The following is a 27,030-nucleotide window of genomic DNA, read 5'->3' as shown; positions in this document are numbered from 1 at the left end:
AATTTAGCCACAGCCTTCAACTGAAAAAAAAAAAAAAAAAAAAACACATGCCACCATAATTGTGATCAGGGTTTGTTTAACCCTTTTACTAATTCAAAGCAATTTGATTTAAAACAATTGCAATATTGTTTTTGTAACAAACATGTATGCATTGCGGAGTCAAACCTTGCAGTAACAGTTGATCTTATGCTGTTTCTGCTTATAACTCATGATGACAGAACATCATGAAATGGTGTTTATCTTTGGATAGTAGACACACTCAGCTATTACTGAACTGAAGTAAAAAAAAAAATTGCAATGCTTCAATGTTGAAAGACAAAAATGGAGACTATCACTTCAGGCTTTTATACAAACACACTTATCACACGATCCTCAACAGTGGTGACAATTTTTCATACCGCAGTGCATGACGGGAGTTTTTATTAAGGTGTTACCCAGCATGCAACATTTTGTTGATTGTCGCCACTGTTGAGAGTTTCATAGATTTAAAATTCACTTACTGTAATTTTTCTTTTTTTCCATAGTGTGGTTTTACTGGGTTGATTACGCAAAACTTAAATAGAACTAATGTTAATTTGATTGTAATCTGACCACCTATCACATACAGGTTAGTTTCTTCTCTCTGCTTTACAGCACTTCATGCAATGCTACTTAAAGATATCTAACATGACAGTCAAGGGTCAAGAGCCCAACTAAAGCAAACACTGATCTCCATTATGGTTGCATCACTTTAACCAATAAAACATCAACATCTGATCCTCTGTAGTTCTCAATAACAGCAGGTGTTCATCACTAATGCACAATCATCATTTAATTAGTCACTTAATTATCTCATTAACTTTAACACTTTGAGGACTTGGGATATGATTTGAAGACTTGCTTGTGACTTGAAAGTCCCACCTCTGGTTATTAGGCACTGTACAGTGAATTCTTTACAGTCTTTTAAAATAAAATAAAATAAAGAATACAAAAATCTCTTCCTTTTTTCTTTTTTAAAAACAAATGAAATAAAGTGCACACAATTATTATTGAAGAACATACAAAGAACTAAAAAAACCTGTTTAAAAATTACATTCCCTGACCCCCCCCCCTTCTGAATACACTGTAAAAAGTGTTTCCCTATATTTATTCAGTAAAATTGTGTCAAAAATTTACAAGCAATATTATTAATTAAATTAAACACATTTTAATTAAGTAGAAATAATCATTAAAAATGAGTAGAATAACATGAAAAAATTAAGTAAAATTTACATAAAAATATTGATTTTATTGGACAAAAAACAAACAGACAAAACACTATGCTAAAGAATACTATGTTATGCATGCCAGGCCAGTAGTTGGCGATCATGCAACATTATATGCATGCATCAGCCTTTTTACAAATTCACATTTTTGTTGCTTACATAGATATGATACAGGCATCATGTTCAAAAGGCTGTGTCTTAAGGCCCCCCAAACAGAGTTATTGAAGACAAAGTTCACAAACAGAATCAAAGGGTAAATTATTGGTTACCATTAGAGTGGTCAGGGTTTGCTTTAGTTGTGCTCTTGACCCTTGATGTTTTAATATTACATTGCTGTTGTAACTCAGTTATAACAGCTAGACAAACTAAGAATAAAGATGATCAGGTAGTGTTGGTCATGCTATTACATAATCTTTGTTCTTCTACAAGATAACATTCATTATGGCAGCCCTGTGATTCAGCAAAAAAAGAAGAAAAAAAAGTGGAAATTTCAGTGTAAACCAGAGTTTGAGAATTCGGTTTAAAACGGAGAAAAGGGAACTTTATTTTGACACACACAGTGACATCAAGAACCAGCGTATGAATCTCAAGAATGGTGACAAACAGCATATTCAGACGAACTGTAAGAATCACATAAAAAGCTACTATAGAATTGTTGCTCATTATTTATTCATGCCGCAAAGCATGATGGGAGCCATAAAATGAGTTTTGATTGGTGGCACCCAGAATGCAGTGCAACATGCTTTTTGATGGTCACCACATTTCCTTCTTGGCTTATCTAGCTGCTGTATCACAACTAGCAACCAAAAAAAAACTGTTTGACAATTTAAGGGTCAAGAGTCCAACTAAAGCAAACACTGACCACTACAATGGTAAGCAAATTATTTTATTTTTTTCATTCAGTGATTCGGTTAGTGAACTTTAGGTGTCTTCAATAACTATTTTGGGGGCATTACAACCTTTTGAACATGATGCCTGTATCATATCTATGTAAGCAACAAAAATGTGAATTTGTAAAAAGGCTGATGTCATGTGCATGCATATAATGTTTTCGAAGGGTGTTTCGTGATCGCCAACTACTGGCCTGGCATGCATAACATAGTATTCTTTAGCATAGTGTTTTTTTTTTGTTTGTTTGATTTTTGTCCAATGAAATCAATATTTTTATGTAAATTATACTTAATTTTTTCATGTTATTCTACTCATTTTTAATGATTATTTCTACTTAATTAAAATGTGTGTAATTTAATTAATAATATTGCTTGTAAATTTTTGACACAATTTTACTGAATAAATATAGGAAAAAACTTTTTACAGTGTATGCTATAAGCTTCGCTCACTCTATTGGCTGCTCCTCAGCGCTTTGTGTCAGTGTGTCACTTGATGACACAACAAGGAATCACAGCAGAGCCGAAGGAGGGGGAGGAGTAGCAAAGTGGGCCAGGATATGAAAGCAGCGTTTGCTCAGGATTGTAGAGATAATGAACGTAGATGAGAGATATTTAAATTAAAATATTGATTCAATTACAATTGTATTGATCCGATACCAATACCAGGGTTGGCATCAATACTATTGATATTTAGATCGATCCGCCCACCCCTACTTAACTAAAACCACTCATTAGCTTGGGTATAAACAGGTAACCAGACCGCATGTGTGATGATGTACTGACGGCTTTACTGACAAGACACGCATGTGTCGCATCAGTAAAGCTGGTTCTCTGATTAGCAGTAAATGTCCATCACCTGGTTTATTTAATTTTTCATACTGCAGTGCTGCATGCCGGGAGCTTTTACAATGCTGTTACCCAGCATGCAAAATTTTGTTGATTGTCACCACTGTTGAAAGTCATATGCTGGTTCTTGATGTCTGTGTGTGTCTACAGAGAAATGGAGTTAAGTTTTGTGGTCACAATTACTAGCTTAACACAAAAAGACAGTTAATATTTCCCTGTTTCACAACATATCATGCAATGCTACAGAAAGAGATCTAACACAGACAAGAAAGTCAAGGGTCAAGGGCTCAACTAAACCAAACGCTGATCCCTATCATGTGTGCATCATTTTAACTGATAAAACATCAACATCTGATTCTGTGTAGTTCTCAAAAACAGCAGGTGTTCATCACTAGTGCACAATCATCATTTAATTAGTCACTTATTTATCTCATTAACTTTGAACTCCAGTGCCTATTAGACAATGCTATTTCATGCATACTGAGTTTTTTTACACTGTTAAAGAGTTGGATTCCCATGCTAAACAAGGACAAAGTTTCAAAAATTAAATTAGATGGAGCGGAATTTCCTTATATGGGTCCTAAGGGCACTTCTCCCAGAAGAGCGCGCGCTCCCGTATAGCAGAGCACTGAGAGCACAACAGACATTCACTGATCAGAGCAAGAGCGTCGCGAAATGTCACAAAAGGAGTGTGTTTTTGGTTGCCAGGGCAAGACAACCTTGCACAGATTACCAAAAAAACAGCATTAAGGGACCAGTGGATGGAGTTTATTTTTACAGAGCATCAACAGAGTTGTGCAAGTGTTTTTGTTTGTTCTCTGCATTTCGAAGATGCTTGTTTTACAAACAAGGCCCAGTTTGACGACGGATTTGCGTATTGTTTATTTCTTAAACTCTGCAGACCCGGTACCGGGTCCGAAAATAGCATGCCAGATGTTTGTGTCTCATTTGCATATCCTTCCTTATATGGCATTTGCCCAAAAATGGGTTCATTTGAAAGCTTAGAGTGTTTTCTTTACAAAGAATACCATTAATTGGGGTTTTATGATACATAAAGTAGTCAAATTAAGCTAAGAAATATATTCCCCCCCCCCATAAATTTCCATCTAACGATTGCGAATACGTTTTCGTAAGAATGTGTATTTAAAATATTTTTCACAAAACAGTCAAGTCATATATCACAAGAAAGCTCTCATTCTCAGGAATCTGATGATGTAGATCATTTTATTGTGTGACAATCACAGATCGAATGATCTTCAACAGAATCGCGATGTAAAATTTCTCACCTTATTATTTATACATTTTGCACCGCTTCAGTCAGCCGCAAACAGCCACGCATACCTATATACTCGATATAATCTTTTAGATTAGAATCTCTTCTTTCAAACAAGACCATTTTTACGTTTCTGCGTGCTTCCATTGCTGAGATATAAAGCGTTTTGTACAAGTACGCAAAAGAGCTCCAAAGGCTGTATGGTTGACAGATCTTCAACTCATATTGATAGGGTGCAAAAGCCTTTCTTCTGCTATAGACATCTGACCTCTTTTGTGAAGCGCTATTTGTCCTAATTGCTGTCATTCACAAGTCGTTCCCTCCAATCGAATGTGTGATTCAGCACCGCGGGGGTGCTGGAACTGGACAGCGACTGCCCACTCCTTTCCGCTTGTGTGTGACGCACTGATGTCTGGGAAACTGAGTTTTTTGCTGCTTCTAAACAAAGGCCACGCGAGGCAAAACTACAAATGGCCGAATCTCCGGATTTATAATGCATAATATTCATAAAACAAGTTATGGGTGGCCAACTTCGCCGTGGAGAGGTCAGGACGCGCATCTGGTAAGCCTATACGCGTGCTACTCGCTTTCATACATTTGATTCTTTATTCTGAGGCTTGGAAGCTTCGCTAGCAATAAGCTAATATGTTTATTTTCATAACTGTGCAGTGTTCGACCGCATCTCAGTGAATGTACAGTAATCCGTACAGTACTGGGGGAATAAACATAAATTAGTTTGTTGACGCTCCGAAGTTTGCGCAAAAGCTTCGGGGAGCTTGTTTACGCTGAATCAGAACTGAAACAGACAGACACGCTGATAAAAAATCAAAATATTATATATGAATTAGACAGGCGAGGTCTCCCAATCTCTACACTATGCAGAATAGACATAAATGAAACGATATGAAGCTGGAGATTGTGGATTCTATTTTAGATTGTGATAGAACAGATATTTTTTATAATTTTATGCATGTTGCTATTGTGTAATTTGACTTATTCTCTTTCAAAGACTGTTCAGAAAACCCACACACAAAAAAAGCACATTGTATTGAGATGGTTCATCATATGTGAAACAACATAAATAATAATATTTGTCACAAACAGCAGCTTTTTATGTAACTTCTGAGTGTTTTCTGTAAAATAATATACAGAGATCACATTATTCCATACTGCACGTGTGCAAAAGATGACTTCATACTTATTTAGACAAAAATTTTATACAAAAATGGTATTATTCCTTCCTTCAGTTGGAATAGAATAACTTTTGCATAGATTAGGATAGAAAGAAATTTCTGTTTTCCTCGAATAGCTCACAAGTGGAACAAGCACAAGACATTGGTCTGAAGTTGCCAGCCCCTTCAATGCCTGAGCTATACCATTTCAAACTTCAGTTTACACAAATAAAATAAAAAAGCGCCTTGTTTTTTTCCCTATTTATAATAACACAGACAGCATATATTGTCATTTTTATCAATTTCAACAGTGTTTTATGTAATTTCAAAGGGTTTCCTTTGAAATTATACCAAACTTTCTGAGCTTACACTGTAGCATTAGTATAGGCAGGCATTCAAAATTAGGTAGGAAAATGAAAAACGGAAATCCCCAAAATAGCATTTAAGGATGATGCAATCCCAACGAAAAAGGGTCACGATCGTGTGTTCGAACCGCAGGCGGTGAGTAAAACTGGAGCGAGTTGTTGCTGCTGCTGCTCTCGTTCAGTTTCAGCCTCGGGATCTGATTCTGGATCATAAATAAATGGCTGAATCTGACTGTAAGCCATGGTTTGTTTTGGATGATGTTTTTTCCCTCACGGTAATGTCACAGCTTCCACATGCTCTCAATGCAAAAGCCTACTGGCGCTCGTGATTCTTTAGCTCCGCCCACACGTCACGCCTCCAGCCGGTCGTGTTTTTCCGGGAAAAATCGGTACAGACTATCTTTCTCTTATGAATATAATAAAACTAAAGACTTTTGGGAGTTATGAAGGATGCAGTACTACTCTATAGGTACTCAAGATTAACAGGATATTGAGTGAAAACGAGCATTTCACCCCCCCTTTAACCCAAGCTAATTAATAAAAATGCACATTTGATCAGATGCAACTACACTCACAATTGAAGAGATACATTATTTCGAATGCTTGGCGAAAGAGATGCATTTTTAATCTAGATTTAAACAGAGAGAGTGTGTCTGAACCCCCGAACATTATCAGGAAGGCTTTTCCAGAGTTTGGGAGCCAAATGTGAAAAAGCTCTAGCTCCTTAGTGGACTTTGCTATCCTAGGAACTACCAAAAGTCCAGCATTTTGTGACCTTAGGGTGCGTGATGGGTTGTAGCGTGGTAGAAGGCTAGTTAGGTACGCAAGAGCTAAACCATAATTTGTAACTGATACAGAACTTAATAGGTAGCCAGTGCGGAGACTGTAAAATTGGGGTAATATGATCATATTTTCTTGACCTGGTAAGGACTCTAGCTGCTGCATTTTGGACTACCTGTAGCTTGTTTATTGACGAAGCAGGACAACCACCCAGAAGTGCATTACAATAGTCCAGTCTAGAGGTCATGAATGCATGTTTCGTAGCTTGGCAATGTTTATAAGATGGAAGAATGCACTTTTTGTAACGTTGGAAATATGATTTCCAAAAGACAAATTGCTGTCTAATATGACACCCAGATTTCTGACTGTAGAGGAAGTAACAGTACATCCGTCTAGTTGCAAATTGTAATCTACAAGATTCTGTGTAGTGTTTTTTGGTCCAATAATTAATATCTCTGTCTTATCCGAATTTAATTGGAGAAAATTATTTGTCATCCAATCTTTTAAATTTTTAACACACTCTGTTAGCTTAGATAATTGAGAAGTTTCAACTGGTCTCGTTGAGATATATAGCTGAGTATCATCAGCATATATATTTTCTAATAATATTACCAAGGGACAACATGTATATTGAAAATAGAAGGGGACCTAGGACGGATCCTTGTGGCACTCCATATTTTACTGGTGATAAATGAGATGAATCCCCAATTAAATAAACAAAATGGTAGCGATCGGACAGATAGGATCTAAACCATCTTGGAGCCTGCCCTTGAATACCTGTATAGTTTTGTAATCTATATATGAGTATGTCATGATCTATGGTGTCTATCGCAGCACTAAGATCAAGTAAGACTATAAATGAGATGCAGCCTTGATCTGACGCAAGGAGCAGGTCATTTGTAATTTTAACAAGTGATGTTTCTGTGCTATGGTGGGGCCTGAAACCTGACTGAAATTCTTCATACAGATCATTTTTATGCAGGAAGGTGCTCAATTGAGCAGACACAACTTTTTCAAAAAATGTTGACATAAATGGAAGATTTGAAATAGGCCTATAATTTGCCAGTACACTAGGATCTAGTTTTGGTTTCTTAATAAGAGGCTTGATAACCGCCAGCTTGAATGGTTTTGGGAAATGACCTAAAGATAACGACGAGTTAATGATATTGAGAAGCGGTTCTTCGGCTACAGGTAACAGCTCTTTCAGTAATTTAGTGGGTACAGGATCTAATAAACATGTTGTTGGTTTAGATACAGTGATAAGTTTATTTAGCTCTTCCTGTCCTATGGTTGTAAAGCACTGCAGTTTATCTTTTGGTGCGATGGATCAAACTGAAGTGTCGCTATTGTATTTCTAATGTTATCTATTTTATCAGTGAAGAAATTTATAAGGTCATTACTATTTAACATTGGTGGAATATTTGAATCAGGTGGCATCTGGTAATTTCTTAATTTAGCTACTGTGCTAAATAAAAACCTTGTATTGTTTTGGTTATTTTCTATGAGTTTGTGCAAATGCTCTGCCCTAGCAGTTTTTAGAGCCTGTCTATAGCTGGACATACTGTTTTTCCATGCAATTCTAAAAACTATAGTGGTCCTGACACGATGATTGTCGCCGCGGGCGTCGTGTTGCGAACCGTCTCGTTCAGTTTGCTGAAGTCCCTCTTCAGCGTCTCCGTCTGCCGCAGCGTGGTGTCGTTAACCCCGGCGTGAAGCACGACCGCTCTGGGGCTCTCGTCGGCCTTCAGGATCGCGGGTATGTGCACAGAAACATCGAGAACACAAGCACCAGGCAAACAATGAGTGTGCACTTTACCTTCGGCTAACGTAGCACGGACGTGTCGGACGATGAAATCTCGGATGATCCGTCCTGTCTCGCTGAGGGGAGTGAAGCAGTTCCGAATGGATATCTCGAAGGCAGGAGGGGGAGAAGTCGTCGCCCGGGGCCCGGCTCGTGTCCTCCTCTGTGGATGCACCCAGGGTCCGTGGTGTCCCGGAGTCGCAGTGAAGGACATCTGGGAAAATTGCATCCTGGGTGCACGAGGCCTGTGCAGAGAAACACACGGAGTAGACGTGGTTGGACTGTTAACAGGACGCTGTATACTTATCCCGGACTTGTGAGCGTCAGCCCGGGATGATTCCAGCGCGGCTCTCCGCTCTCTCAGCTGGGCGTGCCTCACCTCCAGGTCGCGAATCTGCTTACCCACGGCCTTGAGCTCGAGCTGCACAGAGTGGAGACATTCATCCGCCATTAAAGCAAGTAACAGTGAGTACAGCAGTGGTAATGTGTTTGAATAGAGTATTAGCAATATAAGCGCAGTTAGCAGCAACCACGCTTGCTGATGCTAACGGGCTATAAGCTAATAGCAGACCCGGGAAATCAAAATAAAACTAGTGATAGCGAGGCGCTCTGATTGTTTTTGTTGTAGAATACAATAGAGGATATATTCACACGTTATATAAACGGAAACAATGGTGTATAAAATTGATTTTTAAGTTAAGAATAGACGATGAAAAGAATATAGTGACAGAGCTCAAACGCAGTACAGACGCCAACAAATTTTGTCTGATTTTTCAGGTGTATCATGTTAGTAAATGTAATAGGTTTCCTGAAAAACGTGAAACACAGCAACACCCCTGTGAAATGTGCAGCCGAGCAGGCTGTAAGGTGTGGAAAGGTGTGCAACGTTCACATAAACAAACAAACAAAAAAAAACATTCTTTGGTTTGTGGGAATTAAAAGTTTATAGGGAAACCGGTTATGTTATATTTGTATGAAGAACAGGTAGTGCTGCTTGTCTAGATGAGCAGCTGATCTGTGTGTGCTTTTCTACTGTGAGCTTTCAGTTTGTTTAAACCTATAATGCTGTGTCTGTATTTATAATGTATTTTACTTTTTTATGAGCATATTAATAGCTCATCCTTTAAAGAGCCACACAGATGGGAAATCAAAAATTACCTGCATTACAGTGTATGATGTAGCTGTCCATCAGGGTAAACAATGTGCAAAGTAATTAAAGAGTTGGATTCCCATGCTAAACATGGACAACATTTCAAAAATTAAGTTGTACATTTGAAGGAGTATTTTTGTTCCCAAAATACTCCTTCCGGTTTGTCACAAGTTTCAGAAAGTTTTTTTCGAGTATGGCTCTGTGTGACGTTAGATGGAGCGGAATTTCCTTATATTGGTCCTGAGGCACTTCTGCCGGAAGAGCGCGCGCTCCCGTATAGCAGAGCACTGAGACCACAACAGACTTCACTGATCAGAGCGAGAGCGTCGCCAAATGTCACAAAAGAAGTGTGTTTTTGGTTGCCAGGGCAAGACAACCCTGCACAGATTACCAAAGACAAAACAGCATTAAGGGACCAGTGGATGGAGTTTATTTTTACAGAGCATCAACGGAGTTGTGCAAGTGTTTGTGTTTGTTCCCTGCATTTCGAAGATGCTTGTTTTACAAACAAGGCCCAGTTTGACGCCAGATTTGCACATTGTTTATTTCTTAAGGATAATGCAGTCCCAACGAAAAAGGGTCACGATCGTGTGTTGGAACCACAGGCAGTGAGTAAAACTGCTTCAAATATCTCTGCGTAAGCACATCAAGTAAACAACATGCGATGTTGTCATCAAACTGCACTTTCCACATGTACAGCTTAAAAAAAAAAAAAAAAAAAAAAAAAAAAAAGACGACAAAGTGGAACTTAGTCGTTTTACAAAACCGCTAAGCAAATATATACAGTTTCAGGATATAACACATAGAGACTTCGTTGCTAATGCTGCTCTTGTTAAATTTCAGCCTCTGGATCTGATTCTGGATCATAAATATATGCTGAATCTGACTGTTTGTTTTGGATGATGGGTATTTTTCCTTATGGTAATGTCACAGCTTCCACATGCTCTCAACGCAAAAGCCTACTGGCGCTCGTGATTCTTTAACTTTTTAAGTTAAGTTAATTGAGTTATGGTTGACCATTATTGCAGAATCACCAAACAAGAAAATCAAAAATGTGTGTGTCACCATTATAGTGGTCAGTGTTTGCTTTAGTTGGGATCTTGACACTTCAGTTATTTACTTTAGATTGTGTGTGGCTGTGAATACTGAGTTATTTTATTTTTTGTCCATGAGCTGAAGCCTGATCAAAATCGTGTCTGTGCACCTTCACGGACAAATGGCATTTCAGCATGTCAAAATGGGCAGGGCCACCTGCCTATATAAGTCATCGCTGAATGGCTTATCATCAGAAGTTTGCTCCTTTCTTGACTCCAAAGAAGAGAAGACAAAGAAGAAGCCTTCTGCTTGTCGTGGAAGAGTCCTGCAGCAGGGTGACAACATCCAGTGGCATCTGTTTGAGTAAATCCAAGTTTAAAAAAAAAAAAAAAAGCTTATTTCTGTGAAGTTTGGTGCAAAATGTCGAGCCCTGGGCCTGTTGGTGCTCTCTCTGAGGATTCAAACCATTCCATCCGTTCGCTTGTTCAGAAATCTCAGGATGCCAGAGAACAGGCATACTGTCCATACAGCAAATTCAGGGTTGGAGCAGCTGTCTTAACAAGTGATGGAACTGTGTTCACTGGTGAGGACAATCCTATACATTTCTAAATGTTGAGTGTTATTAAAATGATGTTATTTAATACCATTCAAATGTTTTAATATTTTTTGGAGTAATTTTTGCTCACCAAGGCTGCATTTATTTGTTAGAAAAAGCAGTAAAACAGTAACTTAAAATAATTCATAATTATATATATATATATATATATATATATATATATATATATATATATATATATATATATATATATACATACATATATATATATATATATAATTTATTTATTTATTTATATCTATACACACACATTTACGTTTAGTCATGTAGCAGACACTTTTATCCAAAGCGACTTACAGATGAAGACAGTGGAAGCAATCAAAAACAAAAAAGAGCAATGATATATAAGTGCTATAACAAGTCTCAGTTAGGTGTACACAGTACACGTAGCATGGGATTTTAAATTTTATAATAAATAAAAAGAAGACAAAAAGAATGGAGCAAGCTAGTGTTAGAGGTCTTTCTGCTTTTGTTGATTGCATAATAAACGAAAATAAAACAGACAGAATACAAAAAGATTAGAAAGCTAGTGTTAGTAGTTAGTATTTTTTAAGAATAGAATTAGAATAGTGAGTGTTAAAGTTAGAGGGTCAAATAAAGATGGAAGAGATGTGTTTAAGCCGATTCTTGAAGATGGCTAAGGACTCAGCTGCTCGGATTGAGTTGGGGAGGTCATTCCACCAGAAGGGAACATTTAACTTAAAAGTCCGTAAAAGTGACTTTGTGCTTCTTTGGGATGGCACAATCAAGCGATGTTCACTTGCAGAACGCAAGCTTCTAGAGGGCACATAAGTCTGAAGTAATACATATAGATAAATGGGTGCAGATTATACAAGATTTACATATAATTATTTCCTGCTTGGCCCTCCATACAAAATGAAACCAGATAGGAAACAAGAGACATAACATGTGATGTTCTGTTAACAGGTTGTAATGTAGAGAATGCAAGCTACCCTGCTGGATTGTGTGCTGAGATGACTGCTATCTCAAAAGCTGTGTCCGAAGGACACACCTCCTTCCAAGCCATCGCAATTGCCAGGTATTTTGATTGTATATATATATATATATATATATATATATATATATATATATATATATATATATATATATATATATATACATGTAAGATATATTCTATGGCCCTATACCAACCCTAAACCTAACCCACATATGCACGCACGCACGCACACACACTCTCTCTCACACACACACACGAACGCACACACACACACGCACACACACACACACACACACACACACACACACACACACACACACACACACACGCATATATATATATATATATATATATATATATATATATATATATATATATATATATATATTTGCTAGTTCTAATTTACTGTAAATATATATTTATATACACATTAGCTGAAGTTTTAATCATATTCCTGGTATCAATTGTGTTTTGTGCAGTGACCTTAAAGATCAATATATTTTTCCATGTGGAGTCTGCAGGCAATTTATGAGAGAGGTTGGTTCTTCTTAAAATATAATTATGGAAACTAATAATAATTATCAGTGCTTTTTTATTATTACCAAGACATTCTTGCATGTCAGGCTTTAGATGTGGCTTAAAACAAACTAAAAAAATGCATTAGAATTTGAATAATGCAAAAGTAGTTTTTCACCTTTGATCAACACTGTCAGTTAACAGGAAAGTTACATAATGTTATTTTTTTCATTTATTTATTTTTTTTTTTTTGTAGTTTGGCTTGGAGTGGGACATTTATCCAACAAAATCTGATGGATCTTACCAAACGATGACACTGGATGAGCTCCTGCCTCATTCATTTGGCCCTGCTGACCTGAGTGCAAGAAGAAACCATTAGACCAGGGGTAGAAAATTGGAAAGCCACAGCCCTGCAGTGTTTGGTTCCAATCCTGGTCCAACACACATACCTGTAGTTTTCAAATAAAGCTTAATGACTTAAGTGGATCAGAATTACATATTTCATTATACTTTATTATTTTGGATCAGTTGTTGAAATGCATCAATTTCAACTGAGTTCCATACATTTTTTTGACCTAGCAGTTGACGTAAACGTATATATATATATATATATATATATATATATATATATATATATATATATATATATATATATATATATATATATTATTCTTCTTATTATTATGTTCTCGTTTTAATAGGCATAACCTGTTTGCGCAAAAAAAATTATTGGAACATCGACATCATCATCTTGCTAATAGGCCTCGTGCATGCATGTTATGATAATATAACAAAGCAGAGGAAAACTAACTTTTAGAGAAAAAGGCCAGCATTTTTTTTTTTTTTATCGTCATGAAAATATGTGCTTATGTAAAGGAGCAAAACAAGCGCATTCATATGGGAAATCATATTTAATCAACAACAAAAACCGACGCTACAGCCACTGCTCAGTTCAGCTGATTCAGCACACCAGTTAATAATTCACTATAACAGAAATACAGCATTTCCTGTTCTTCGTGTTATTTGCAGAAAGGGTAGTTTTCCCAATAATTAAATAGACTAATAGACAACAAATGAAAAGGAGAGAAAGCAATATGATTGGACCTCGGACTTTAACTCCTGTCACTAAAAGTAACATGTTATATTTGAGATGAACACAGACCACTACACTACAGAAACATAACAGGTTATTTTCTGTGTTTCTGTGATGCACAGCTGAATTTTCAGCATCATTACTCCAGTCTTTAGTGTCAGAAATTATTTAAATCACGCAATCTGTCCCTGATGATAATGCTGTAGACATTCATCAACTAGCAGATTTCTGCTATTATAAGCATAATATTTAAATATAATTAAATATATAATTAATTATAATTATATAATTAAAATCAAAATTAAAATCAAACCTAACAAATGAGTAGGCCTATACTAAGATTTATTTTTCTCGTAGTGTAAGTAGTGTTTGGCATAAAATTGAGTGTTGAATGTCAATATTAAGCATTAACCTTATTAAACCACACAGTTTCTGATATGTGATGCTGCTCTTAGCCACTAGAGGGAGTGTGATTGTCCTTAATATGAGCCTCATATGAGTTAAAAACGAAAGTGAAAGAATAGGAAAATAAGCATTGTAAGCGTTTAGTTATAAAGCATTTATTTTGTCTTCCTTAAATTTAAATTAATGCATTCATCAGACTGTTTTATCCAATATTATGAAGCTGCAGACTTCTACTGCAAGCGACTTACAGTGTATTCAGGCTAACATTTTTTTCCCTAATATGTGTTCCCTGAAAATCAAACCCACAACCTTTCTCTGCTAACACAATGCTCTACCACTGAGCCACAGGAACACTTTAATATTATATATTATTACCTAATATGTTAGATATTCTTCTTGATAATCATTTCAACAAATCATTGCAACATACACTGAAATCTAAAACCTTATTAGCATTAAATGGGTTGTTCACTTTCAAATAAAATTTTGATATGTTTTAGCTTACATCAAGGACATCCAAGATTTATGTGTCTTTGTTTCCGCAGTAGTTCCCATTTTGATGTTTTTAGGTCAAACCTATCTTGTCTGTGACTCATATAATGGAGGTCTATGGTCACCACCTCAAAGAGCATGCACAGAGGAGTCCAAATTAAACAATCCCCATCGTAAGTACACATTGATGACCTAAGACACGAAACGAGTGGTTTGTGTAAGAAAACAAACAGTATTTATATAGATTTTACCTCTTGTACACAACCACGTCTAACTGATCTGAGTGCGCGAGTGTTTCCCGATGTGACGTGCGCGCGCTCTGGCTTAGTCTGCGCAAGCGTGCCAGCGTGCCATTGGGTCCCTCTGGCATCGGATATCGCCTCCAGTTTTTACGTGGCAAACTAAACACAACAGCGGAGAAAACTCAGGATCTTCAGTCAGACAGGTGTGTGATGCGATACTGTCAATGTCCTCGTCGTCGTCTTGTAGTTGTTCCATTCGTAACAACATATGCTCTCCACTTCTGTTGTCTCTGAGGCTTGAAGACGTGTTGCTGCAGCGGATCGCTCCTGAGTACTTGATCTGTGTATTCTGGTTCATATAAATATGGTTGTGAAAAAAATTAAAAGTTGTCTGTTGATATATCGAAATTGTCTTCCATTGCGCGCCCGAAGATCAATTGGACGTGGTTGTGTATAAGAGGTAAAAACGATATAAATATTGTTAATTTTTTTACACAAACGGCTCGTTTCGTGTCTGAATTGAATTGTTTAACTTGGACTTCTCTGTGTATGCTCTTTGAGGTGGTGACCATAGACCTTCATTATATGACTGACAGCTGTAACGGATATGCAGGTCATCAATTCATGGGTTGAATTCAGGCATATAAAATTAAACCTTTTTACACTAAACGCCTGGCTTGGCACCAGCCTGGCTGGATTTAAATTATTTACGACAAGAAATTCCAGAGTCACGTGAGCAGCCTCAAAGGAGACACGAAACCCCCACATTCCTGAACACACACACAAACTTTTATTTAAGCTCTTTATGTAAGTCCTTAATAATATGTATTTTGAATATGTTTGTGCGTTACATAAAATGGTTAATCCTTGTTATGTGAAGAGTATAAGTTGCTAACTCATACTTTGTAAATGTTTATCCTAGTTTTAATGTTCTCAAATAAGAAGCATGATTCTGTAACCCTACCCGCGTAGCAGCTCATAAAACTTTATGATCCCACTGGGAAACAAGACAGAAAAAAAGCCAGCTCACTGGCTAATTTCTCTCAATGTATTCTAAATGTATTAAGTATTGCTTTTTGTGCAGTAGATGTTTCCCCATATAAATTGGAGTATCTGCAGTTTTATCGTGGGTTAATAAAACGTTAAATGTGTGTAATTCTGCATTAGACTTCAAGTTTTGGTCATTTATATATGTTATTTTTGGTATCTGTTTAATCGTCATGGTTTGATGGACTCATTTATATAAAGGAAATTAATGAAAAATGTATTAATCTGTAATTACAAACTTGCTAGAATATCACTACACTGTAAAACCCGACAAGTTAACTTAACTCAAATCGTTTGAGGAAACCGATTGCCTTAAACCATTTAAGTTTAAAAAACTAACAGTTACGAGTACTCTGAATTTAATTCAGTTGAGTTCCCTGAAAGAAGATATACATTGCAATTAAGTGATTAAGTGATTAATTGAGCTTTAGTGATGAACACCTGCTGTTAACAAACATAATTACTGAAGAAAAGAGAGAAAGGAACAACAGCTGACTTCAGACACAGCCTCACTCAAACCTGACAAGTTATGTTAACTCAAAACGTTTGAGGAAACCGATTGCCTTAAACCATTTAAGTTGAAAAAACTAACAGTTACGAGTACTCTGAACTTAATTCAGTTGAGTTCACTGAAAGAAGATATACATTGCAATTAAGTAATTAAGCGATTAACTAAGTGCTGATTGAGAATTAGTGATGAACACCTGCTGTTAACAAACAGAATCACTGAAGAAAAGAGAAACACAAGAACTACTACAACTGACTTCAGACACAGCCTTAGATGAAATCAACTGAAATAAAATACATGAAATCTCTCAAGATCTGATTAAACAACCCCAAAAACAGCATCACCAGCTCCACTTATTAATAACCAGACTGACTTTATTTCTGTCAGACGTCTACAGAAGATCTTATTGAGAATGAACTAAGGTTTAGATGTTGATTTATTGTTTCATTTGAAGTAACCATGTTAGAGATCAGTGTTTGCTTTAGTTGGGCTCTTGACCCTTGATTTCTTTCTCAGTCTTTTCTCTGGCTGTTATAACTGTGTGTTTCTAAAACATATTTGTTGTAACTCAAAAGCCCAGAAGAAATGCCATCAAGTGTTAACCTGTACCTAGGTGTTGGATGTTATACTTCATATAGGTGATGATAATTATTCATTATTATTCACAAATATTGATCTGTACAGAGTCTAATCTCTGAGGAAACAAATGTGTAATTAGTAGAAGTGGATCTAATACAAGTGACACTAAGAGTCTGTGATAATCAGTTAATATAAAAATGGCTTCATAAACATTTTGTACACATACATTTGTATTCCATCCCAGTAGTTGGTCAGACACAGACATCAATAATCAGAATATGAACCTCAACAATGGTGACAAAAAAACATGCTGCAGTGCATGCTGGGTACTATTGTAGTACAAAACTCATCCATGGCGCCCAGCATGCTCTGCAGCATTTTTTTTTTTTATGGTCACCATTGTTGAGGGTCATATTCTGATTATTGATGTCTTTGTGTGGCTGTTTGACACCGTAGAAGACCACACTGTTTGGAAAGTCTTTGTATTAACTGATTATTACAGAACCACTGGCTCTTAGAACCACTTTTACTATAATAAATCAAATTACACAACACCTATTTCATCAGAGATTAGACTCCTAGCAGTTCAATAATTGATGATTATCATCACCTATATAAAGTATAACAACCTACATCTAGGTACAGGTTAACACCTGATGGCATTTCTTCTGGGCTTTTGAGTTATAACAAATATGTTTTAGAAACACACGGTTATAACAACCAGCGAAAAGATTAAGACAGAAGTCAAGGGTCAAGAGCCCAACTAAAGCAAGCACTGATCTCTAACATGGTTACTTCAAATGAAACAATAAATCAACATCTAAACCTTAGTTCATTCTCAATAAGATCTTCTGTAGACGTCTGACAGAAATAAAGTCAGTCTGGTTATTAATAAGTGGAGCTGGTGATGCTGTTTGTGGGGTTGTTTAATCAGATCTTGAGAGATTTCATGTATTTTATTTCATTTGATTTCATCTAAGTCTGTGTCTGAAGTCAGTTGTAGTAGTTCTTGTGTTTCTCTTTTCTTCAGTGATTCTGTTTGTTAACAGCAGCTGTTCATCACTAATTCTCAATCAGCACTTAGTTAATCACTTAATTATTTGAATGCAAAGTTTTAAAACTTACAGGGTTTAAATCAAGGCAATCTGTTTACTCAAACGGTTTGAGTTAAGTTTACTTGTCAGGTTTTACAGTGTACAGAAATACTATAAGCCAGAGAGGGTGTTTCCACAGAGACAAAGGAACGTTTATCGCTTCAGATCGCGGACGTTCTTTAGTTGTTCACGCGAACAGAGGCGTGAACCATTTCAAGCCATAAGAACTGACCCAGGAAGTTCCTCGCTCTCTTGCCTTTTATACTGATATCAGTAAGAGATATCACTATAATTGACAATTGAATATTGACATATTAATGAGTAAATTACAGTGCCCTGTAATGAGTTACTGATATATGCAATTGAGCTATTTTTCATCTTCAATAATTTTAATTTAACTGTCATATGAGATATATGTATTAATCATATTCCTGATTAATTATTCAAATTCCCTATATATCATTTGAGTTAATAATTATGTACAACCCAGTGCGGCTACACAGACAAAAACGGTTTGACCTAAAAATGTCAAAATTGAAACTACTGCGGAAACTTGGATGCCCTTGAGGTAAGCTAAAACATACCAACATTTAACTTGAAAGTGAACCATCCCTTTAATAAACATGCAGGGAACTTTGGCCTCTTTATCGCCATCTCTGTTTGAAACAGAAGGCTCAAATTATGAACCATTACCATTGTGAATGAGGTTAATGCAAGCGGATAGTTTTGAACAATGATGTACATACTTGCACAGTAACCCATTTTTCATAGTTAATTTGTTCATTGTTAATTGTTACTCAAAAACGTGCATTAAAGTGCACCTTTAAATAGTGCTTACAAAAATAAAGTAGCAATTTAAAAAAAAGTATCATACTTACTTTTGTTCACCACTAATGTAATATTATGTCTCCATGTCTGATTGTTTCCACATGTATATTTCCCCTTATCCTCTATGCCGAGGTTCCTGATGAACACTGTGAAGAATCTGCTGTCTTCATCGTCATACAGAGAGAATCTCCCTTTATAAACCCAGCTGCGCTGAGTCTCAGTACTGATGCCCGTCCTACAGTCTCTGTCACTGCAGAAATACTTTCCTTTATGCTGATCATTAGACTTGTATGTGCAGTTGAACATTACACTCCCTCCACTGCAGCCGGTCACTTTGAAACAGAGGACCTTACCTGACAAACACAAGTTCATATGCCCTGGGTTATTGTATATTATCAAAATCATATAATATAATATTTTACCCTCAGTGACTGTAAAGAACTGACCTGAGATCATACACAGAGTGATGATTTTGAAGATGATGGCCGCCATTCTGGATTGACTTCAGTCTCACTGATATTCAGAGAAAAACCAGATCAGATCACAGTCCAGAGAAAGAAAGAACTGACAAATACCTTCAATACAATGTAAGTCCCTTTGGAAGTAAAGTGCCTGCCAAATGCTGCAATGTAAATGTAAATGATCATTAGAAGTACTCTCTCTCTCTCTCTCTCTCTGTGTTTCTCTCTCTGTCTCTGTCTCTCTCTCTCTCTCTCTATCTCTCTGTGTTTCTCTCTCTGTCTCTCTCTCTCTGTGTTTCTCTCTCTGTCTCTCTCTCTCTGTGTCTCTCTCTCTCTCTCTCTCTCTCTCTCTCTCTCTCTCTCTCTCTCTCTCTGTGTGTGTCTCTGTCTTTGTCCTTGTCTCTCTCTCTGTCTCTCTGTCTCTCTCTCTCTCTCTCTCTCTCTCTCTCACACACACACACACACAAACTCACACATTTATTTTTCCTTGTTCTATATGACAGTTTCCACCCAGCTGCACTGCTGACAGATCTGTTGAGATATGTGTGAAAGACATGCAAAGAATAACTCTGTTCTGGATAAACACATGATGCCGAAGACACATCAGTATATTAATATCACCCTGTGGTCTAGAGATTAGCTGGTATCTAATAGTCTATTCTCACAGTTTCACTTCTGCTTTCAGAGAAAATCACCCACAACTTTACGCAATATTTCTCACTTGACACGTGTCTGCAGATGCATTTCTGATGTTCATGATTGTGTTGCATGTATATAAAGTGAAGTGAAGTGACATTCAGCCAAGTATGGTGACCCATACTCAGAATTTGTGTTCTGCATTTAACCCATCCGAAGTGCACACACACAGAGCAGTGAACACACACACACACACACTGTGAGCACACACCCGGAGCAGTGGGCAGCCATTTATGCTGCGGCGCCCGGGGAGCAGTTGGGGGTTCGATGCCTTGCTCAAGGGCACCTAAGTCGTGGTATTGAAGGTGGAGAGAGAACTGTACATGCACTCCCCCCACCCACAATTCCTGCCGGCCCGGGACTCAAACTCACAACCCTTCGATTGGGAGACCAACCCTCTAACCATTAGGCCACGACTTCCCGTCGTTACTCCCCTTAATATTTATATATTAGGGGTGTAACGGTATGCAAAAATCACGGTTCGGTACGTACCTTGGTTTTAAAGTCATGGTTTGGTTCATTTTCGGTACAGTAAGGTAAAGTATAGATATTGTTGTCGTGAAGACAAGATCCTGGTCTGTCGGCGGCCTCCCTCTGTCACCTACAGTAGCGGCAGCGCCATTTCAGGCACGATTCTGGTGTGTAAAGACACAGAAAGCAACTGACACGCAGCAGAAATGCCACGTTCATGCCACGCAGCCAGTGCGTGGCGTGAGCGGAAGCGTCCCAGAAGCGTCCCACACACCAGAAGCGTGCCTGACGCGGCGCTGGCGCGCTGCTGCTGCTGTAGAGGAAGACCGTTGGGAGACCGTTGGGAGACCAGGCTCTTGTCTTCATTACAACAATATCAACTTTTTTTTACACACCTACGCCTACTGATAAAGGACACCGTCAAAAGTATTGACGGCGAAATAGATTATGTTTGACAGGTGCAATATTTGAAAATCGATAATTATTTATTTATTTTTTAAATTACATTTATATCTGAATTTATGTCAACCTATAGACTTTCAAATATCAAAATATCAGGAATTCATATGTATTTAAACATTGTATTTAAACACATTTTCCTATTATATTTAGCCTGGAAAAGCTTCCAACACGCCCGCGTGTCGTGGTAAAAATAGGCGTTGGCAGTCTGTAAGCTCTAACCTGTTAACATGGGAGCCGAATTAAAAACCGACACGCCACGCAGCTGAGACGCTTGCGCCACGCATGCAGTGTGTCGCAAGCCTTAGGATCAGCTGCCAGGGCGGGATTTGTGCTGAACGCGGAGACTACCGCCACTTAATATGTTCGTTTGGAAACACGAAAATGTAATCTACTTATGTTCCGCGGACAAAATATTGCATTCGTTAATTCAGTACACATGAGCAACGTACCGAAAGCCCTGTACCGAAACGGTCCGGTACGAATACACGTACCGTTACACCCCTAATATATATATATATATATATATATATATATATATATATATATATATATATATATATAAAACAGTATAAGTGCTAAAACACATTTCTTTAAACCTTCAAAACCCCTGACTCTTCTGGCAAAAATCAAACACTTGCCTACAAACCATTTGATCTACACTGTCAAAAAAAAAAAAAATGTGTCAACTTATAAGGCAAAAAATAAGGCAACTTATCGCAAGCGCTTTTTTGAGTAAACTGAAAGGTGCCATGTGCAAAAATTGAGGTAAAAATATGCGATGGCTAACCGTAGCTGCGTTTGATAATTAGCTAGTTATAACTTACCTATTTTTTTTTATATCATAACTAACCTGCTCTTTCTAGTCTGTTGGTCTCCGTGTCCTCTTTGCTTCGTGGTTTTTCTGTGTGTGAGAAAATTGATGTGTGGCGTGAAAGCGTGTGAAAAGAGTCAATTGCGTGTGTCTCACGGTGAATGCTTGAGAGTTGGCAGCTCTGGTTATGTTGGTTGATTGAACCCTGTTTCATCTACAAAATTACTGTATATTCATGGGGACTTTTCATGAAATCCATTTCAAACAACCTCTCTATATATGAAAGAGATAAATAAATAGTTTTTTAACTGTTACAGAAAGACATACTTCTGCAAAAGTGTATGTACATATGTACTGTATATGCACTCCTGATTTACATACCCTTTAATATAGTGCAGTTACAGTAACAGTATAGGCTACAAACAATGAGATATCAACAATGAGAGCCTCTTGCTGTTGGGAGAACGAAGGAGTCATTCCACACTCATTTGGTAGTCTTGCAGTTCTACAAGAGGGAAAAAAAATCTTACAAATATATACATACAGAAACAATAGTAATGTACATCACATTCATATGTAAAATGTATTGTAAATCTTTTTTTTTTTCCCACTCCCCTTTCTATTTACAAACTGATGTACTATATCAAATATATACAGTAAACTTTCAGTCGTACAAATCAGAAAAATAATACATTTACCCGTTCTCTTCTCTGAATGTCCTGATTATGGTGGCCACAGAGAATCTGGGCAAATTGGGTTGTACTCTTTGTCCTGCTTCCCTCATTATCGTTCCATGATCAAGAACATGGTCTATCACAGATGCCCGATTCAGATTTTGATATCTTTATTAGTCCCCAAGGGGGCAATTGAGTTCTACAGCCAAACTTCTATATGTGTTACACAAATGTAAATTCACTCCCTGTAGATATTACAACAATGCTTTTTTTGTGCAAGCTGTAGTTTCAGGAAAAAACAATTAAATAATTAAATAAATAAAAAAAACAATTAACTAATTAAACCAGCTCATTGTGACTATATGTGCTTCATATATCACAGATGTCTTTCCACCGCAAGTAGAGCTACAGATAGAGATCTAGCACAACAAGTCAAGGATCAAGAGCACAACTAAAGCAAACAATGATCTCCAGGATGGTGGCATCATTTTAACCAATAAAACATCAACATCTGATCCTCTGTAGTTCTCAATAACAGCAGGTGTTAACCATTAATGCACAATCATCATTTAATTAGTCACTTAATTATCTCATTGACTTTAACTCTTTGAGGACTTGGGATTTGACTCAAGACTCGTTTGTGACTTGGAAGGAATGACTTGATTCCTCCTCTGGTGAAATAAACTGCTGACTTTATGGGTGGAACAAAAATATGGCAGGACTTTTACTGTTTGGCCCCTGGATTACCCACCTCTGCTGTCAGGAACATCAGTGTACAACGAAACCATGATTTTATAAAATATATATATATATAAGTATAAGTAAGTAATGTAAGTATTTGATGGATGATGAGATTCTCCAGTGTTGTGGAAACATGAAGACTTCTATGAGTTAGGGTTTGATTTGTCAGTATTAAACTTCACTAACATTGTGTGCATTAAGTAAGGGTTTTTGTGTCGTGTGTCAATCAATCAATCACCTCAATCAATCACCTTTATTTATATAGTGCTTTAAACAAAATACATTGCGCCAAAGCACTGAACAACATTCATTTGGAAAACAGTGTCTCAATAATGAAAAATGATAGTTAAAGGCAGTTCATCATTGAATTCAGTTATGTCATCTCTGTTCAGTTGAAATAGTGTCTGTTTTTATTTGCAATCAAGTCAATGATATCGCTGTAGATGAAGCGACCCCAACTAAGCAAGCCAGAGGCGACAGCGGCAAGGAACCGAAACTCCATCGGTGACAGAATGAAGAAAAAAAACCTTGGGAGAAACCAGGCTCAGTTGGGGGGCCAGTTCTCCTCTGACCAGACGAAACTAGTAGTTCAATTCCAGACTGCAGCAAAGTCAGATTGTGCAGAAGAATCATCTGTTTCCTGTGGTCTTGTCCTGGTGGTCCTCTGAGACAAGGTCTTTACAGGGGATCTGTATCTGGGTCTCTAGTTGTCCTGGTCTCCGCTGTCTTTCAGGGCAGTAGAGGTCCTTTCTAGGTGCTGATCCACCATCTGGTCTGGATACGTACTGGATCCAGGCGACTGCAGTGACCCTCTGATCTGGACACAGACTGGATCTGGTGGCCAGGATGACCTCGGAACAAGAGAGAAACAGACAAATATTAGCGTAGATGCCATTCTTCTAATGATGTAGCAAGTACGGTGTTGTGTGAAGTGTTCCGGTTCCAGTTTACCTAATTAATGCAGCCTAAAAATCCTTTAACGGATTTGGATATTAAAAGCATATTAGTATGTTATGTGTATGCCAGGTTAAAGAGATGGGTCTTTAATCTAGATTTAAACTGCAAGAGTGTGTCTGCCTCCCGAACAATGTTTGGTAGGTTATTCCAGAGTTTAGGCGCCAAATAGGAAAAGGATCTGCCGCCCGCAGTTGATTTTGATATTCTAGGTATTATCAAATTGCCTGAGTTTTGAGAACGTAGCGGACGTAGAGGAGTATAATGTAAAAGGAGCTCATTCAAATACTGAGGTGCTAAACCATTCAGGGCTTTATAAGTAATAAGCAATATTTTAAAATCTATACAATGTTTGATAGGGAGCCAGTGCAGTGTGGACAGGACCGGGCTAATATGGTCATACTTCCTGGTTCTAGTAAGAACTCTTGCTGCTGCATTTTGGACTAGCTGTAGTTTGTTTACTAAGCGTGCAGAACAACCACCCAATAAAGCATTACAATAATCTAACCTTGAAGTCATAAATGCATGGATTAACATTTCTGCATTTGACATTGAGAGCATAGGCCATAATTTAGATATATTTTTGAGATGGAAAAATGCAGTTTTACAAATGCTAGAAACGTGGCTTTCTAAGCAAAGATTGCGATCAAGTAGGACATCTAGGTTCCTAACTGATGACGAAGAATTGACAGAGCAACCATCAAGTCTTAGACAGTGTTCTAGGTTATTACAAGTAAGAGTTTTTAGGCCCTATGATTAACACCTCTGTTTTTTTCTGAATTTAGCAGTAAGAAATTACTCGTCATCCAAATTTTTATATCGACTATGCATTCCATTAGTTTTTCAAATTGGTGTGTTTCACCGGGCTGCGAGGAAATATAGAGCTGCGTATCATCAGCATAACAGTGAAAGCTAACACCATGTTTCCTGATGATATCTCCCAAGGGTAACATATAAAGCGTGAAGAGTAGCGGCCCTAGTACTGAGCCTTGAGGTACTCCATACTGCACTTGTGATCGATATGATACATCTTCATTCACTGCTACGAACTGATGGCGGTCATATAAGTACGATTTAAACCATGCTAATGCACTTCCACTGATGCCAACAAAGTGTTCAAGTCTATGCAAAAGAATGTTGTGGTCAATTGTGTCAAACGCAGCACTAAGATCCAATAAAACTAATAGAGAGATACACCCACGATCAGATGATAAGAGCAGATCATTTGTAACTCTAAGGAGAGCAGTTTCAGTACTATGATACGGTCTAAATCCTGACTGGAAATCCTCACATATACCATTTTTCTCTAAGAAGGAATATAATTGTGAGGATACCACCTTTTCTAGTATCTTGGACAAAAAAGGGAGATTCGAGATTGGTCTATAATTAACAAGTTCTCTGGGGTCAAGTTGTGGCTTTTTTATGAGAGGCTTAATAACAGCCAGTTTGAAGGTTTTGGGGACATATCCTAATGACAATGAGGAATTAATAATAGTCAGAAGAGGACCTATGACTTCTGGAAGCACCTCTTTTAAGAGCTTAGATGGTATAGGTTCTAACATACATGTTGTTGGTTTAGATGATTTAACAAGTTTATACAATTCTTTCTCTCCTATATTAGAGAATGAGTGGAACTGTTCCTCAGGGGGTCTATAGTGCACTGTCTGATGTGATACTGTAGCTGACGGCTGAATGGTTGCAATTTTATCTCTAATAGTATCGATTTTAGAAGTAGTTCATAAAGTCATTACTGTTGTGGTGTTGGGAAATGTCAACACTTGTTGAGGCTTTATTTTTCATTAATTTACCCACTGTATTGAATAAATACCTGGGGTTATGTTTGTTTTCTTCTAAAAGAGAAGAAAAGTAATCAGATCTAGCAGTTTTTAATGCTTTTCTGTAGGATATGCTACTTTCCCGCCAAGCAATACACAATACCTCTAGTTTTGTTTTCCTCCAGCTGCGCTCCATTTTTCGGGCTGCTCTCTTTAGGGTGCGAGTATGCTCATTATACCATGGTGTCAAACTGTTTTCCTTAACCTTCCTTAAGCGTAAAGGAGCAACTGTATTTAAAGTGCTAGAAAAGAGAGAGTCCATAGTTTCTGTTACATCATCAAGTTGTTCTGAGGTTTTGGATATGCTAAGGAATTTGGATACATCAGGAAGATAACTTAAAATGCAGTCTTTTGTGGTAGAAGTGATGGTTCTTCGATACTTGTAACAAGAAGTAGAATTTACAATTTTGGCTATATGAAGTTTACACAGAACTAAATAATAATCTGAGATATCATCACTAGGCTGAATAATTTCAACACCATCAACATCAATTCCATGTGACAGTATTAAATCTAGAGTATGATTTCGACAATGAGTAGGTCCTGAAACGTGTTGTCTAACACCAATAGAGTTCAGAATGTCTATAAATGCTGATCCCAATGCATCTTTTTCATTATCGACATGGATATTAAAATCACCAACAATTAAAACTTTATCTGCAGCCAGAACTAACTCGGATGTGAAATCACCAAACTCTTTAATAAAGTCTGTATGGTGCCCTTGTGGGCTGTATACAGTAGCCAGTACAAACATAACAGTGGCTTTATCATTAACATTGGTTTCTCTGGATAATGTTATATGAAGCACCATTACTTCAAACGAGTTATACTTGAACCCTGCCCTCTGTCCAGTGTTTATGTATTGATCCAACAGTGACTGATGTTGGAAACACACAACATTTATTCATTTAGCAGATACTTTGATTCAAAATATGAAAAATAATTCAAACATATAAATCCAGCGCAGAACAAAGGCACTCATTTATTTTTA

At 37.3% G+C, this 27,030-nt stretch overlaps 2 protein-coding genes across 2 annotated transcripts in view; one reads left to right on the top strand and one right to left on the bottom strand.

The window, feature by feature from the left end:
• The window catches only part of LOC128030113 (polymeric immunoglobulin receptor-like), a 45,702-nt gene extending 26,085 nt beyond the window's left edge, over positions 1-19,617 (bottom strand). The window contains exons 1-2 of the mRNA XM_052617635.1: positions 19,381-19,617; positions 18,985-19,287 (exon numbers count right to left, since the gene is read on the bottom strand). Coding sequence (XP_052473595.1) covers positions 18,985-19,287; positions 19,381-19,426 — 349 coding nt within the window. The 5' untranslated portion in view covers positions 19,427-19,617. The remainder of the gene's footprint in view (positions 1-18,984; positions 19,288-19,380) is intronic.
• Positions 10,673-13,127, top strand: LOC127935181 (cytidine deaminase-like). Its single transcript, XM_052532857.1, has 4 exons — positions 10,673-11,139; positions 12,100-12,211; positions 12,610-12,667; positions 12,903-13,127. Exons 1-4 carry the CDS (start codon positions 10,977-10,979, stop codon positions 13,023-13,025), a joined length of 456 nt encoding a protein of 151 aa, XP_052388817.1. The 5' UTR covers positions 10,673-10,976; the 3' UTR covers positions 13,026-13,127.
• Positions 19,618-27,030: the final 7,413 nt, after the last annotated feature.

This window comes from Carassius gibelio, chromosome A1 (genome assembly GCF_023724105.1).
Source record: "Carassius gibelio isolate Cgi1373 ecotype wild population from Czech Republic chromosome A1, carGib1.2-hapl.c, whole genome shotgun sequence".
Lineage (NCBI taxonomy): Eukaryota > Metazoa > Chordata > Actinopteri > Cypriniformes > Cyprinidae > Carassius > Carassius gibelio.
The sequence above is the reverse complement of the archived record's forward strand: the minus strand, read 5'-3'. Positions and strand labels throughout refer to the sequence as shown.

Coding starts and splice junctions, on each gene's coding strand:
- LOC127935181 (XM_052532857.1), top strand. CDS start 10,977: ATGTCGAGCCCTGGGCCTGTTGGTGCTCTCTCTGAGGATTCAAACCAT. Junction 11,140..12,099: donor TGATGGAACTGTGTTCACTG/GTGAGGACAATC, acceptor TTCTGTTAACAG/GTTGTAATGTAGAGAATGCA. Junction 12,212..12,609: donor CAAGCCATCGCAATTGCCAG/GTATTTTGATTG, acceptor TGTTTTGTGCAG/TGACCTTAAAGATCAATATA.